Consider the following 13,338-nt stretch of genomic DNA (forward strand, 5'->3'; position numbering starts at 1 on the left):
AATACATTTATAAAAAAAAGAAAATGTCTTTATTATATATTATTTATTTCTATTTCTACAGTCAACTAAGACCAAATGCAAGAGAATCCACACACCTTGCTGAGCTCCTGCAGGATGAGAGGACTCCCAACCATGGACTCCACCATGGGCTGGCACTCCAGAACCCTCTTCCTCTCGTCCGCTACGTCTCTGTCCTCTGGCAGCAACGCCGCATCGCCGAGAAAAAGCAACTAAAGCACGCGTAACGTTACCGACTTGACTTTCAAGCACCATGAAAACTGACCCGATCCCTACCCGTTTTTGTCTCCTGCACAACGAGGACAGGAACCGCCGCAGGGTGCGGACACACTGCAGCTCGATGACGAACAGTAAAAGGATGTAAACGGTCCCTTGCACGGAGAACGCCACCAGGAAGCGTCCCACGCCGGGCTCCGACATGGAGAAGTAGTTGCTTTGGTACGTGATATCTACGACGACATGTGTGGACTCGGAATATAAGACGTCATATTCAAGCACCAAATAGCATCCATTTATATATTTTATATGTTTTAGCTTACTTAAGTACTTGCAGATCGACTGTGTGATGGGGCTGGTGGTGCAAAACGACATGAATTCGTAGTTCTGGTAGAACTGGGAGAAAGACATTCCCAAACAATAGTTGGGGAAGATCAGGAAGACCTTATCCAGGAGGCGGGACAAGTTCTTCAGGTTTAACTCTAAATAAGGAAGAAAAAGAAGAGTAAATAACCGTTCGGAGGTGCGTTTGCCGTCCTACTTACCCGGTATGGTCATGATGGTGACGGCCAAGAAGGTTGCGGTGCCGGAGATCATGTTGAAGATGGTTAAACGTGTGTAGGCGGTGGCGGCGGATGAGAAGAGGAAGCTGAGCAGGTACATGAGAGGCACCACGGCCCAACCGTACAACAGCAGCAGCAGCAGGACGTCCACCAGCCGCTTGTCCTTGACGAAGGCGTCCACACTGAAAGCCTGGAAGACCACCTGAGAGAGGAAGACATAGTAGCAACACACGACGGAAGAGAGCCGCACGGGAATTCCATGGAATTCTCACCAGCATGAGGAGGCACGGCAACAGGAAGTTGACCAGATCCCACAGCAGCGCCGAGAACCAGAAGTTGGACAGGTAGACGCCGCTGACCTTCTGAACGTGCTTGGATTTGACGGCCGACTCGGTGACCAGCAGGAGTGCGAAGGTGCTGGACAAGGACGCCATCCCGTACATCAGATTGATGGCGATGATGAAGCCCGTTTTTCCTCTACGCAAAACAAGAAGAGACAAATAATATACGTGATCTTCTCAGAGGTTAGCGTGTAGGGGGGTGTGGCCTCTACGGACTCTGTAAGCTGGCCCTGAGCCACCTCCGACAGGTTACGCGGCATTGGGTAGTTTGCCGCGTGGATGGAAGCGTTGGGCCCTGCGAGGAGCTTAAAGAGAGCGTTGTCCACCATCATGAGAGCCGTGGCGGGCGTATGGTAGCCCTCGTTGTTGAAGTAGCCCGTCGCCTCCGCAAAGTGGCTGCTGCTGCCACGGAAAGCGGCGCCCACCACGCAGCGCTCGTTAAAGCTGCCGCCCTCTTCTTCGGCTTGGGTGAGGATATAATCTGTAAAGTCTGAAAAAAAGGAGGAAGAGGAGGGGCCTAAACAGCCAGCAAAACCCGATGGAGCTAAGATAGGTTCCTTTCCTCACCAACCTGTGACGTTAATAAGCTGGCCCAGCTGATCGAGGATCTGCCAATTGTACGCGGTGGCCATGTGGGAGGCCAGGGGGCCGGCATCCGCTTGCAACGCCACGGGGACCCGCGTGGGGCCGTAACGAGCGAGCTCCAGGCCCAGCTGAGGGGCGTTCTTGTGATTGGGAAAGGTGCGCGCCACGACTAACGCCACCACAGTGAACACCAAAGGAATGAGAAACTGGGCCACCATCACCTTCCAGTTCCTCCAGCTGTACAGCGCCCTCTTCAGGAACATGGCGTAAAACTGCTGCATGTAAAGTCTGACCTGATGGGGAGAAGAACGTGGAATCATCTTTTTACATATTTTTATTATATGGTGAAAATGTTGCCATTTTAAAAATTCTGTTTAAAAAGTTTTTTGTTTAATAAAAAAAATCATACTTGTTGTAATTTGGAATGAAAAAACCTTTATAAACCTTTAATTGAAAAAATATTTCAATTATGGGGTACAATTATTTTTGTCTGTTAAACATGCAATATTAATCTTATTTTTTTGTTTAAAAAATCTTGTATTTAAAAAAAGAGTATTTATTTGTGGTTTAAATAATAATATTTGTTAAAAAAAATACTTACTTTTTCTAAATTTATTTTCATAAATTGTTTTGTAAAAAATACATTTCAGGACAAAACTTTGTTTTTATTTAATAAAATAATAAACAATAGAATATATAGGAAAATAATATATAATAAAGAAGAATATATAAGAATATATATATAATATATATAAATAAATATATAATAATAAAATAATATTTAAATATTTTTTATATGGGAAAAAAAATTGTGGTTTAAATAATAATATTTTGTAAAAAAAAATACTTAAAAAATATTTTTCTGATTTTTTTTCATAGATTTTTTGTAAAAATACATTTTAGGACAAAACTTTGTGGTTTTATTTATTGGACTATTTAATAAAAGAATATGTAAATATTTATTTATTTGGGAAAAAATATGTGTGGTTTAAATAATAATATTTTGTAAAAAAAAATACTTAAAAAATATTTTTCTGAATTTTTTTTCATAGATTTTTTGTAAAAATACATTTTAGGACAAAACTTTGTGTTTTTACTTATTGGACTATTTATTTATTAGACTCAAATTTTCAGCTTTTTGTCTTCCCAGCCTGCATTGGTTGGTTTTTTTAATGTCATTTTATTTTTCCATTTGGTAAAAAGTGCAAAAATCTTGCAAATTCTTTTGGTTGAATTTCATTTCTGCCACGGGCCCCACGGTGGACGCCCCCACCCTGAACGCTTCTCATCTCACCCCGGTGTTGAGTTTGATGTTGGAGCAGTCCTCGGAGATGAGAGTGCCGCTGTCAGTGAAGTCGGTGACGTCGGTCATGCCGCTGATGCTGCTGGCGTCGTCCGTGGACCAGTCGTGCGAGCGCCGCTCGTGTTGGTACTGCAGGGCGGGCAGTTGGATCGCCTGGATGTCCAAACTGGAATCCACCAGTTTTCCCACTCTGAACACAAGCACATGCAACACATCAGCTTTTCATCTGAATGACAAGTACTACTGTATCGATGTCATCAAGCAAACATTTTGGGGGTCGAGGGACCCCCAGAGTGTAATAAATAATAAAGCTGAACAATCTTCACCAGTGGAGCAAAACAACATCTTACTATCTCAGCGTCATATTTGGCCGCACCGATGCTTTCTCAGCTGGACTTGCAGATAATAAGGCCAGTGAGTGTAAACACTCTCAGCAGCAGCAATTACGCTGGCATGAAGCCGCATGTGTGCTTAGCGGGCTGCATCCAAGCTTGTTGCCATAGATACCCGCAGACACTGATGGGAAGCGGTATTCAATGCACGGCAAGCGGCGGGGAGTAAAATGTCGCATAATGGGGAACTGGGAATGGATGTCCTTTCACTCTTTCAATAGGCTGGACCAGGGGTGGTCCAAAGTAAGGCCCAGGGGCAAGAAAATAACACACAACAGCAAAACATGGAAAAAGGAATAAAGTCAAAATATTTACAAAAAATACTGGAATAGGGTAATATTATGAATATGGTAATTATGAATTATTATGAATATGGTAATATTATAAGGGAAAAAGGCATTTTTTTATATGAAACACAAACAAAATCAATTTAAGTTGCAAATGTTTTAATTCAGGTTGTGGAAGTTAAAACTTAAAGTATTAAAATATTTTCATTTTCATTTTCATATTATGACAATATTATAATATTATGACAATAAAGTCAAATTATTCCAAGAACAAAAGTTACAAGAAGAAAGTGGAAGTGGTTTTGAAAGAAAAAGAAAAAAAACGTATAATATTATAAGGAAAATAATTAGAATATTAATAATTAGAATATTAAATATTAAAATAAATTAAATATTAAAATAAATTAAATATTAAATATTAAATATTAAACACTAAATATTAAATATTAAATATTAAATATTAAACACTAAATATTAAATATTAAATATTAAATATTAAATATTAAATATTAAATATTAAATATTAAATATTAAATATTAAATATTAAATATTAAATATTAAATATTAAATATTAAATATTAAATATTAAATATTAAATATTAAATATTAAATATTAAATATTAAATATTAAATATTAAATATTAAATATTAAATATTAAATATTAAATATTAAATACATTTGTTTTTAAAGTGATAATATTATGACAAACTAAATAAAGTGGTCATATTTTGAAAATTTGGTTGAGGAAAAAGTTCTAATATTATGGGTCATACTATTATGAGAAAAAAAACATATTATTGGAGAAAAAAGTTTACATATTTGTATGAAACATTTGGTCAGCCATGGGCTGAACACATGACATGAGAGCTGTTCACCTGAGAAACACCTCCTCCATGGTGGTGACTGACGCTCCGTAGCTGGCGATGCCCAGCTCCTCTCTGTTCATCTCCAGCTCAGCAAACAGAAGCTCAAACCTGCCAGGAGGTCCATCAGCTTGGATTATCATTATCGTGACCATCTTGTCTGCCGACATCGTATCCACGCCACAAACCTGCTGGTGCTTTCTTTCGGGAGGATGTAGGACAGCTCGGCGCCTGCGCTGCTCTCCATGGTGGCGTTGGGAACGTAGAGGTGAACGAGGCGCGTGATCTCCGACACGTTACACATGGCCTCCTTGACGATCACCATGTGGTAGCCGGCACCTGGTGAGCAAAGAAACACTTTATCATCCATTATCCTGTTGTGTCATGTGACATGACGCCTGGACGTGTAGGAAGCCATTTTAACATCACAACATTATTTTTATATTCAGACTTGATTTAGGTCACATCTCCATCGCTCACCGTATTTGTTCTTGAGGAAAAGCGGCGAGCCGCAGCACTGCAGCTCTCCTCCAGCCATGATGGCGATGCGGTCTCCGAGCAGGTCGGCTTCGTCCATGAAGTGCGTGGTGAGCAGGATGGTGCGGCTGCTTTTCTCGCCCTGGAGAAGATCCCAGGTGGCGCGGCGTGCCGACGGGTCCATGCCTGATGTAGGCTCGTCTAACATCACCACCTGCATTAAATACGAGGAGAAGAAGGATGACGCGTGGATACAAGGGGATGAAGGTGTAATGATGAAGGTTCTCGCCTTGGAGTCTCCAATGAGGGCGATGCCGATGGAGAGTTTTCTCTTCATGCCACCCGACAGAGTCTTAGATCGAGCGTTCCGCTTGTCTTCAAGGTGAAGGATACAGATGATCCTGTCCACTTCTTCTGGAATCTTCTCCTTGGAGAAGCCTTTCAGCTGAGTGGAAGCAACGTAAGAACATTTACACCCTCCATGACGACATTACGTGGCGTAGCATCGAGTACCTGCGCGTAGAAGAGCAGGTGCTCTCTCACGGTCAGGTTATCGAACAGGACGTCGTGCTGGGGACAGAGTCCGAGGCTGCGTCGGATCAGAGCCATGTCCTGACAGATGTCGTAACCGTTGATGTAGGCCCTCCCACTTGTGGGCGGAAACAAGCCTGAGAAGACAAAAAAGGCGGAGTTCAGGGTTACCTGACTAAAATAAGTAAATCAAACCCTGGACACCGACGCTCCAAAAACACCTGTCAGCATGGACAGCGTGGTGGTCTTCCCGGCGCCGTTGTGTCCCAACAGCACCGTGATCTGCCCCTCAAACATGTTCAGCGTCAGATCCCGCACAGCTTTGCGGGTTTTGTTGCCGACTCGGAACTCCTTGGCAAGGTGTTTAATCTTGACCCCGGAGATGACCCCGCTGGGCTCCTCCTCTATAAATTCCCCCTTCAGGGCCTTTTCTGCATCCTCCTCCTCCTCCTTCTCCTGCAGGAGCGCCATGCGAGGGCTGCTGCACCAGTAGGACGGCTGCAAATATAAAGAGATGTGAAGAAGACTAAGAAGCTGGCATTGGGATCAAATGGCGGAAGAAAAGCCATTAACTTTCACCCAGAAAAATCATTATATAAGAAGCAAGACATCAGGATATGACAATATTACTTCTTACTCCCGGTCTCCTTCCATTCCCAGCTAGCGGAGCTCTGGGAAATCATGATTTGATGAACATTTATTTGACTTTCAGTCTGGTCCACTAAGCATCCAGGCGTCATGTCACATAATAAAACTCTCTTTTTCCACAACATCTATTGAAAGGGTACGTTTAAATTGTATCCATTTACGGGCCGTTATTTGGTTCACGCACGCAGCACGACGGTCGAGTGGTTAGCACGCAGAACTCGCAGCTAGGAGACCCAAGTTCGATTCCACCCTTAGCCATCTGTGTGTGGAGTTTGCATGTTCTCCTGTGGATTTTCTCCGGGTACTCCGGTTTCCTCCCACATTCCAAAAACATGCTAGGTTAATTAGCGACTCCAAATTGTCCATAGGTATGAATGTGAGTGTGAATGGTTGTTTGTCTATATGTGCCCTGTGATTGGCTGGCCACCAGTCCAGGGTGTACCCCGCCTCCCGCCCAAACACAGCTGGGATAGGCTCCAGCACCCCCGCGACCCGGTAGAAAATGAATGAATGAATAAATAATAATGTGGAGAATAAATAGATGACATCAAATATGAACAATGTGCAGCGTAAACTGTAATTTGTACAAATAATTCAAATAATTTAGAATAAATAATAATAATTTAAAGTTCTGCGTGTGTGTGTGTGTGTGGGCAGGTAGAGGGGCTTACTTAAGATGATTAGAGCCCTCTGGACATTAAATAACACCCCTATAATTACTTTTATACTCCTATTAGCCAATATAGTTGACATAAGAAGAGAAAATAAGATGGAAAACTTCCTTACCATGTCCTAAATAAAAATAAAAAAAACTAAATATAAGACTTGTCCTTGTGTTGATATAAATCTGTTGTGGGCGGGGCTGACAGGAAGTGAGGTCTGGGGTTCAGAATTGGCTTTTAGTTTGGCGTGGGTTACGGCCCCAACAGTACCCGCCTGTTGTGAAATCATTCAAATCTGCTATAAAGGCTTGTTGTTCCTGTTGCGATTAAGTCTGGTGCTTGTGTGTCTCACCAATTCACATTAGTGCAGAATACTACACATCATCACAACATCAGCATATGAGGGCCGTCCCAGCAATAAGTGTACATTTTGATGTTTTGAAGCATACCAGTATAAAGAAGTACGATGGCAGAGGCACGCCGTACTCTCCAGGAAATACGGCCTCCACGTACCAGGCCACCATGCCGTAGAGTACAGCGTCAAAGAGCAGCAAACCCATCACCTGGGCCAGCGAGAAGTCATCGTCCACCGTCACAGAATCAAACATGTTCGACCACTGAATGCCCGTGCCTGCAAGGGAGAAGTCATGTGACTATGCACACACTGTACGTACCACAGCTTGACCACACATACCTTTGCCTTCAAACATCCCTATGAGCTGGGCTCCCATAGCCATGGCCACGTTGGAGATAAGGCAGGCCGACACTTTCTGGGCGTGGCTGAGTAGGTCGTAGCGAGGCCACAGGAACAAATAAGGCAGGTAGCTCATGAAATAGGTGAACCCCCCCGCTGCCGCAGCCACGTTGGCTGGAATTCAAACAGAAAAAAACATGAAAAAGGGACACTGGAAGGGATGACTGGCTCCATACTGAAAAATATCGAGGTAGCTACCTCGTGAAAAGAAGGCACTGATCATGAAGCTGAAGTTGATGGTGGCCACAGTGAAGACGAGAAGAAAGACAAAGACCAGCGTGGGGTCGCTGTAGCTTAGCACCGCTCCGTTTGGGCTCACCTGCAATAATAAAAGGTTAACGTCACATCACTGCGAGAAGGTCGTCTATTATGATGATGTTACGGGAATATGGCTACCTACAATCTTTGATTACAATAAAAAGGGAATATTATAAGGAAAAATCATTCCATTTCAGTAGCATATAGTTAAAATATGTTTCATGAAATAAAAAGTGGGGGAAAAGTCATATTATGGGATTAAAGTCAGAATTATGATAAGAAAGTGTATAAAAAGGAAGTAGAAAAGAGCTGAAAAAAAATACAACAGCAGAAATGGAAAAAAAATCAAGAATTAAGAATAAAGTCAAAATATTGAGAGAAACAAAAGTCATATTCTCACAAGAAAAAACATAACAATTTTATGAGAATAAACTTGTAATATTATGAAGAAAAATAACATGGGTTTTGTAGCATAAAACTGAAATATTAACATTTATTTAAGGCAACAATATTATGAGAAACATATAACATATAGTTAAAATATGTTTCATTAAATAAAAAGTGGGGGAAAAGTCATATTATGGAAATAAAGTCAAAATATTATGGGATTAAAGTCATAATTATGACAAGAAAGTGTATAAAAAGGAAGTAGAATAGAGCTGAAAAAAATACAACAGCAGAAATTGAGAAAAAAATCAAGAATTAAGAAAAAAGTCAAAATATTGAGAGAAACAAAAGTCATATTCTCACAAGAAAAAACATAGCAATTTTATGAGAATAAACTTGTAATATTATGAAGAAAAATAACATGGGTTTTGTAGCATAAAACTGAAATATTAACATTTATTTAAGTCAATAATATTATGAGAAACATATAACATATAGTTAAAATATGTTTCATTAAATAAAAAGTCGGGGAAAAGTCATATTATGAGAATAAAGTAAAAATATTATGGGATTAAAGTCATAATTATGACAAAAACGTGTATAAAAAGGATGTAGAAAATAGCTGAAAAAAATACAACAGCAGAAATGGGAAAAAAATCAAGAATTAAGAATAAAGTCAAAATATTGAGAGAAACAAATGTCATATTCTCACAAGAAAAAACATAGCAATTTTATGAGAATAAACTTGTAATATTATGAAGAAAAATAACATGGGTTTTGTAGCATAAAACTGAAATATTAACATTTATTTAAGTCAATAATATTATGAGAAACATATAGTTAAAATATGTTTCATTAAATAAAAAGTAGGGGAAAAGTCATATTATGGGAATAAAGTCAAAATATTATGGGATTAATGTCATAATATTTTGACTTTATTCCCATAATATGACTTTATGACTGAAGAAAATAACACGGTTTTGTAGCATAAAACTGAAATATTAACATTTATTTAAGTCAATAATATTATGAGAAACAAATAAGCCTGGGGACAAAGTTATCATGTTTTGTGAATAAATAAATATATATTATATATTATAATTGCTGTCCTATATTATATATTATATATATGTATATATACAAAATATTATGGGAATGAAGTCGTAATTACAAGAATTAAAAAAATAACAGCAGCAGCAGCAGAAATGGCAAAAACAATAAAAAACAACATTGTTGAAATATGGTGCTTTTAAGTGATGATATCAGCAATCCTACCATCCAAACTCACCTTGATGCAAAGTAGCAAAGTGACAAAAAAGACGGAGATGGAGAGGAAGAGGAAGAACATGAGGAACCAAGCAGTCCAGTGGAGCCAGTTGCTGAGTCCCATCATCCTCATGTACTCCTGAGAGACGCAACACAACAAAGTTAAACAGCTTTTATATCCCACAAACACTGACAACACAAACACACACACACACACAAACACACACCTTCAGCTTCCTCTCCTTCTCCTGCACCACGGCTCGCACGATGTTGAGGGACGTGTAGGTGAAGCTGAGCACCAACAAGAGGGGCAGCTGGTTCTGAATGGCCAGGATGAAGACGTCGTATATGAAGGCAGGGTAAGGGAACCGGGACAGGACCACTCGGGTCTGTCCCAGCAGGGTGGCGGCGGCGCTTCTGTTGTACGAGCGCATGATGGCTTTATCCACGGCGTGCTGCACCGCCAGGAACCCCTCTCGAAAATACCCTGCAAGGGGAAGAGAGGCGGTATGAGCTGAAAAAAATCATAATAAAGATAACAAGACACTTTACTTCCCTATCGTTATTAATTGTTGATAAAGGTAGAATTCCATATTTTTAAATGGCATATTTTGGTACTGGACAGGAAGGGATGTTGAGGGTTGCGTGGGTTACGGCTGCAACTGTAGTCCGTGTTAGGGAGTTGTTGTGCCTGTCGCTCCTGTCTGGTGCTTGTGTGTCTCAGCCAACATTACAGGAACATTACTGACACCTAGTGACCAATGTAGAATACTACATATTATCACAATGTCTTTGAATGCGTCTTCTGAATGCCTTATATTTGTTTAGCCTAAGCTGTATTTAATATCTGGCTTAATATCTGGCCTCACAGCTAGAAGACCCGAGTTCAATTCCACACTTGGCCATCTCTGTGTGGAGTTTGCATGTTCTTCCTATGTGTGGGTTTTTTCCGGGTACTCCGGTTTCCTCCCACATTCCAAAAACATGCTAGGTTAATTGGCGACTCCAAATTGTCCATAGGTATGAATGTGAGTGTGAATGGTTGTTTGTCTATATGTGCCTGTGATTGGCTGGCGACCAGTCCAGGGTGTACCCCGTCTCTCGCCTGAAGAAGACAGCTGGGATAGGCTCTAGCACCCCCGCGACCCTCGTGAGGATAAGCGGTCAAAAATGAATGAATGAATGTCTGTAACCGATGAACTAGATTTACATGATCTTAAATGGGAAAATTTGCTTTGGTTAGAGTCTGTTTTGGTTTGAGTCAGATCTTCTGGAAGAGATGAATGATGTTAACCAAGGCAATGCTGTATTTTCTAAAGAAAAACAGGACAGAAATGAAAATAGTATCGTAATAAGCAGTAATTCGTTATAACCGATATCGATATAACGAGACTTTACTGTAGTAGTCGCAAATGTTGGGATTGGCTGGCCACCAGTCCAGGGTGTACCTTGCCTCTCGCCAGAAGACAGCTGGGATAGGCTCCAGCACCCCCGCGGTAGAAAATGAATGGATGTATTTAGTATCACTGCGTTCCAAAGTGGTATCTGTTATGTCTGTAAAGGTGGCAATTCCACTTGCTGTATGTGTGCCTGTTTCTGTCTATGAATGAAAACAGGTGCTAAATAATGGTGTCATGTTTGCAAAAGCAGCCTGGTGCGTTAACGGTGGATAGGAACAGAGAGTCTTGTTTCTTACAAAGCCTCCGGCCGGAGGAGAAACTACGGCAACAAGGAACAATAGCATCTTTTGAGGAGCTTTCTCCTTGCAAGACCTCGGGTTGCAGAAATGCCCGAATTTGTAAACAGCCGGCACTTTAGTTTTTCCACACAGTGCCCAGGAATAAACTCCCCCCCCCCCCCATTAGCTGGACACCAACATAAACAATGTGGTCACAACATAGTCATCACATTTCAACTTATCTTTCTTTTAATGCTCCAAACGTGGAATTGCCGTCTTAGATCTCACAGATGCAACACAGCACCAAAACCCCAACACCACTGGTCAGGCCAAGATCACAGTTTCCATGGAAACATGGCCTCTCATACAGAGAATAAGTGCCTTCCTTCCATCCTCGTAGAAATAAAGACGGACATTGTGGGCTACGAGTGGGAACGACGCCCTAAGGCTGGGATCCCACACCACCCCAAAACTATCAGCCATCAAGTGCATATGCATTTTGGAAATTCACTCATTATTGAGAATGACAATGAGGAGAAAGAAAAGGAAAATTGATACATACAATTTATTATTATTATGGTTATTTATTCTTCAGTGATGTTCTTGTGATAATAATTTGGATGCCAGGCTGCACAGCAGTCGAGTGGTTAGCACACAGACCTCACAGCTAGGAGACCAGGGTTCAATTCCACCCTCGGCCATCTCTGTGTGGAGTTTGCATGTTCTCCCTGTGCATGCGTGGGTTTTCTCCGGGTACTCCGGTTTCCTCCCACATTCCAAAAACATGCTAGGTTAATTGGCGACTCCAAATTGTCCATAGGTATGAATGTGAGTGTGAATGGTTGTTTGTCTATATGTGCCCTGTGATTGGCTGGCGACCAGTGCGGCGTGTACCCCGCCACTCGCCCCAAGACAGCTGGGATAGGCTCCAACACCCCCCGCGACCCTCGTGAGGATAAGCGGTAGAAAATGAATGAATGAATGAATGAATTTGGATGCCTGTTCCTCAGCCGGTAGGTGATGTTATGGTGATGGAGATGAGGATGAGGATGGTAAAGATGAAGGAAAGGAGCGAGACTTACCAGGCGTGCCCCCCTCCTTGTCATATTGTTCTCGAGGGCCCGGGAGGAGAAAAAGAGGAAAGAGGCTGAGCGTGTGCCAGTCCAAGTCACTATTGGGGTCCAGCTCCGACTTCTCTTTGGGGGGGGCGTTGCGAGGGGTGAAGGTGAAGCGCAGGTGGTAGCTGACCTGTGGCGTCAGAGAGAAAAGAAAGCGTTAGGAAAAAAGCGTTGAAAAATAAGTGTTGAAGGGAGTTTGTACCTGAAGGGGCAGCGGCTCGTCATTGTGACAACAAGGCTTCTCAAACACCACGGCCGCCAGAAGCTTTCCTGAAAGAGGATCCGTTCTCACGTAGTCCTCAAAGTGCCTCTCCGTCTCAAAGCCGTGCACTGGCAGAGACACACAACAGCCATCAACTCCACATTTCCTATTTTGCTTGACCTACTATCCTGACCTATAAATGTCGTTACAATATTGTATTCTTATGTTAAACGATGCCAAAGTTTCACATAATGAGGTTTGCGCATTTGGAAGTGAACCCTGAAAGAACTTTGAGATGGCTAAAAACGCTCAGTTTCAAAAGGCGTGGTAAAAATGTTCCTTTGTGACATCACAGAGGGACTTCCATATGGTTCATAGCTACAATAAATTAAAACAGACCGTTTTGGCAGGTAGCACAAATCAAAGAAAATACACCTGGAATAGGTGCAGATTCTGGAAGATCTTTTCTGTGTGGGTTATTGTGTGTAGCTGCTCTATAGGAGACCACAACTCAATACAAAGGGTCAAAAAATGAGCATAATAGCTACCTTTTAACAGCGCCTTCCTTTCATTGCACTTATCACACACACACACAGGTATTCCCGGCTCTACAAACAAGACTCGGGGGGGGGCTAAATGTGGGTCAGTCCCACTGAGTAAACACACAGTGGGCATGCTTGGAGGAAGACAGCAAGTACAGGCAGCTGCTTAGGTTCTAACCTTCATAACCTATCATAAATTTTATGTAAAATGTTAATTCCTTACTGTGGGCAAACATGACATTATT

At 41.6% G+C, this 13,338-nt stretch overlaps 1 protein-coding gene across 8 annotated transcripts in view; it reads right to left on the reverse strand.

Annotated features, from left to right (window-relative positions):
• The window catches only part of abca3b (ATP-binding cassette, sub-family A (ABC1), member 3b), a 35,276-nt gene that overhangs the window by 13,556 nt on the left and 8,382 nt on the right, over positions 1–13,338 (reverse strand). For all 8 annotated transcript variants that reach the window (XR_013630041.1, XM_078797391.1, XM_078797390.1 and 5 more), the window contains exons 4-24: positions 12,552–12,679; positions 12,314–12,479; positions 9,781–10,040; positions 9,576–9,692; positions 7,841–7,961; positions 7,583–7,756; positions 7,338–7,519; positions 5,800–6,076; positions 5,561–5,715; positions 5,337–5,492; positions 5,051–5,261; positions 4,759–4,909; positions 4,583–4,681; positions 3,018–3,216; positions 1,710–2,016; positions 1,355–1,628; positions 1,070–1,274; positions 780–999; positions 558–716; positions 295–467; positions 96–230 (exon numbers count right to left, since the gene is read on the reverse strand). Coding sequence is in view for 7 of the 8 variants with exons in the window: in XM_078797391.1 (XP_078653517.1) it covers positions 96–230; positions 295–467; positions 558–716; positions 780–999; positions 1,070–1,274; positions 1,355–1,628; positions 1,710–2,016; positions 3,018–3,216; positions 4,583–4,681; positions 4,759–4,909; positions 5,051–5,261; positions 5,337–5,492; positions 5,561–5,715; positions 5,800–6,076; positions 7,338–7,519; positions 7,583–7,756; positions 7,841–7,961; positions 9,576–9,692; positions 9,781–10,040; positions 12,314–12,479; positions 12,552–12,679 (3,869 nt within the window). In the remaining variant the exon portion in view is untranslated. The remainder of the gene's footprint in view (positions 1–95; positions 231–294; positions 468–557; positions 717–779; positions 1,000–1,069; positions 1,275–1,354; positions 1,629–1,709; positions 2,017–3,017; positions 3,217–4,582; positions 4,682–4,758; positions 4,910–5,050; positions 5,262–5,336; positions 5,493–5,560; positions 5,716–5,799; positions 6,077–7,337; positions 7,520–7,582; positions 7,757–7,840; positions 7,962–9,575; positions 9,693–9,780; positions 10,041–12,313; positions 12,480–12,551; positions 12,680–13,338) is intronic.

This window comes from Doryrhamphus excisus, linkage group LG16 (assembly GCF_037039965.1).
Source record: "Doryrhamphus excisus strain RoL-2023G ecotype Guam linkage group LG16, RoL_Dexc_Guam_v1.1, whole genome shotgun sequence".
Taxonomy (NCBI): domain Eukaryota; kingdom Metazoa; phylum Chordata; class Actinopteri; order Syngnathiformes; family Syngnathidae; genus Doryrhamphus; species Doryrhamphus excisus.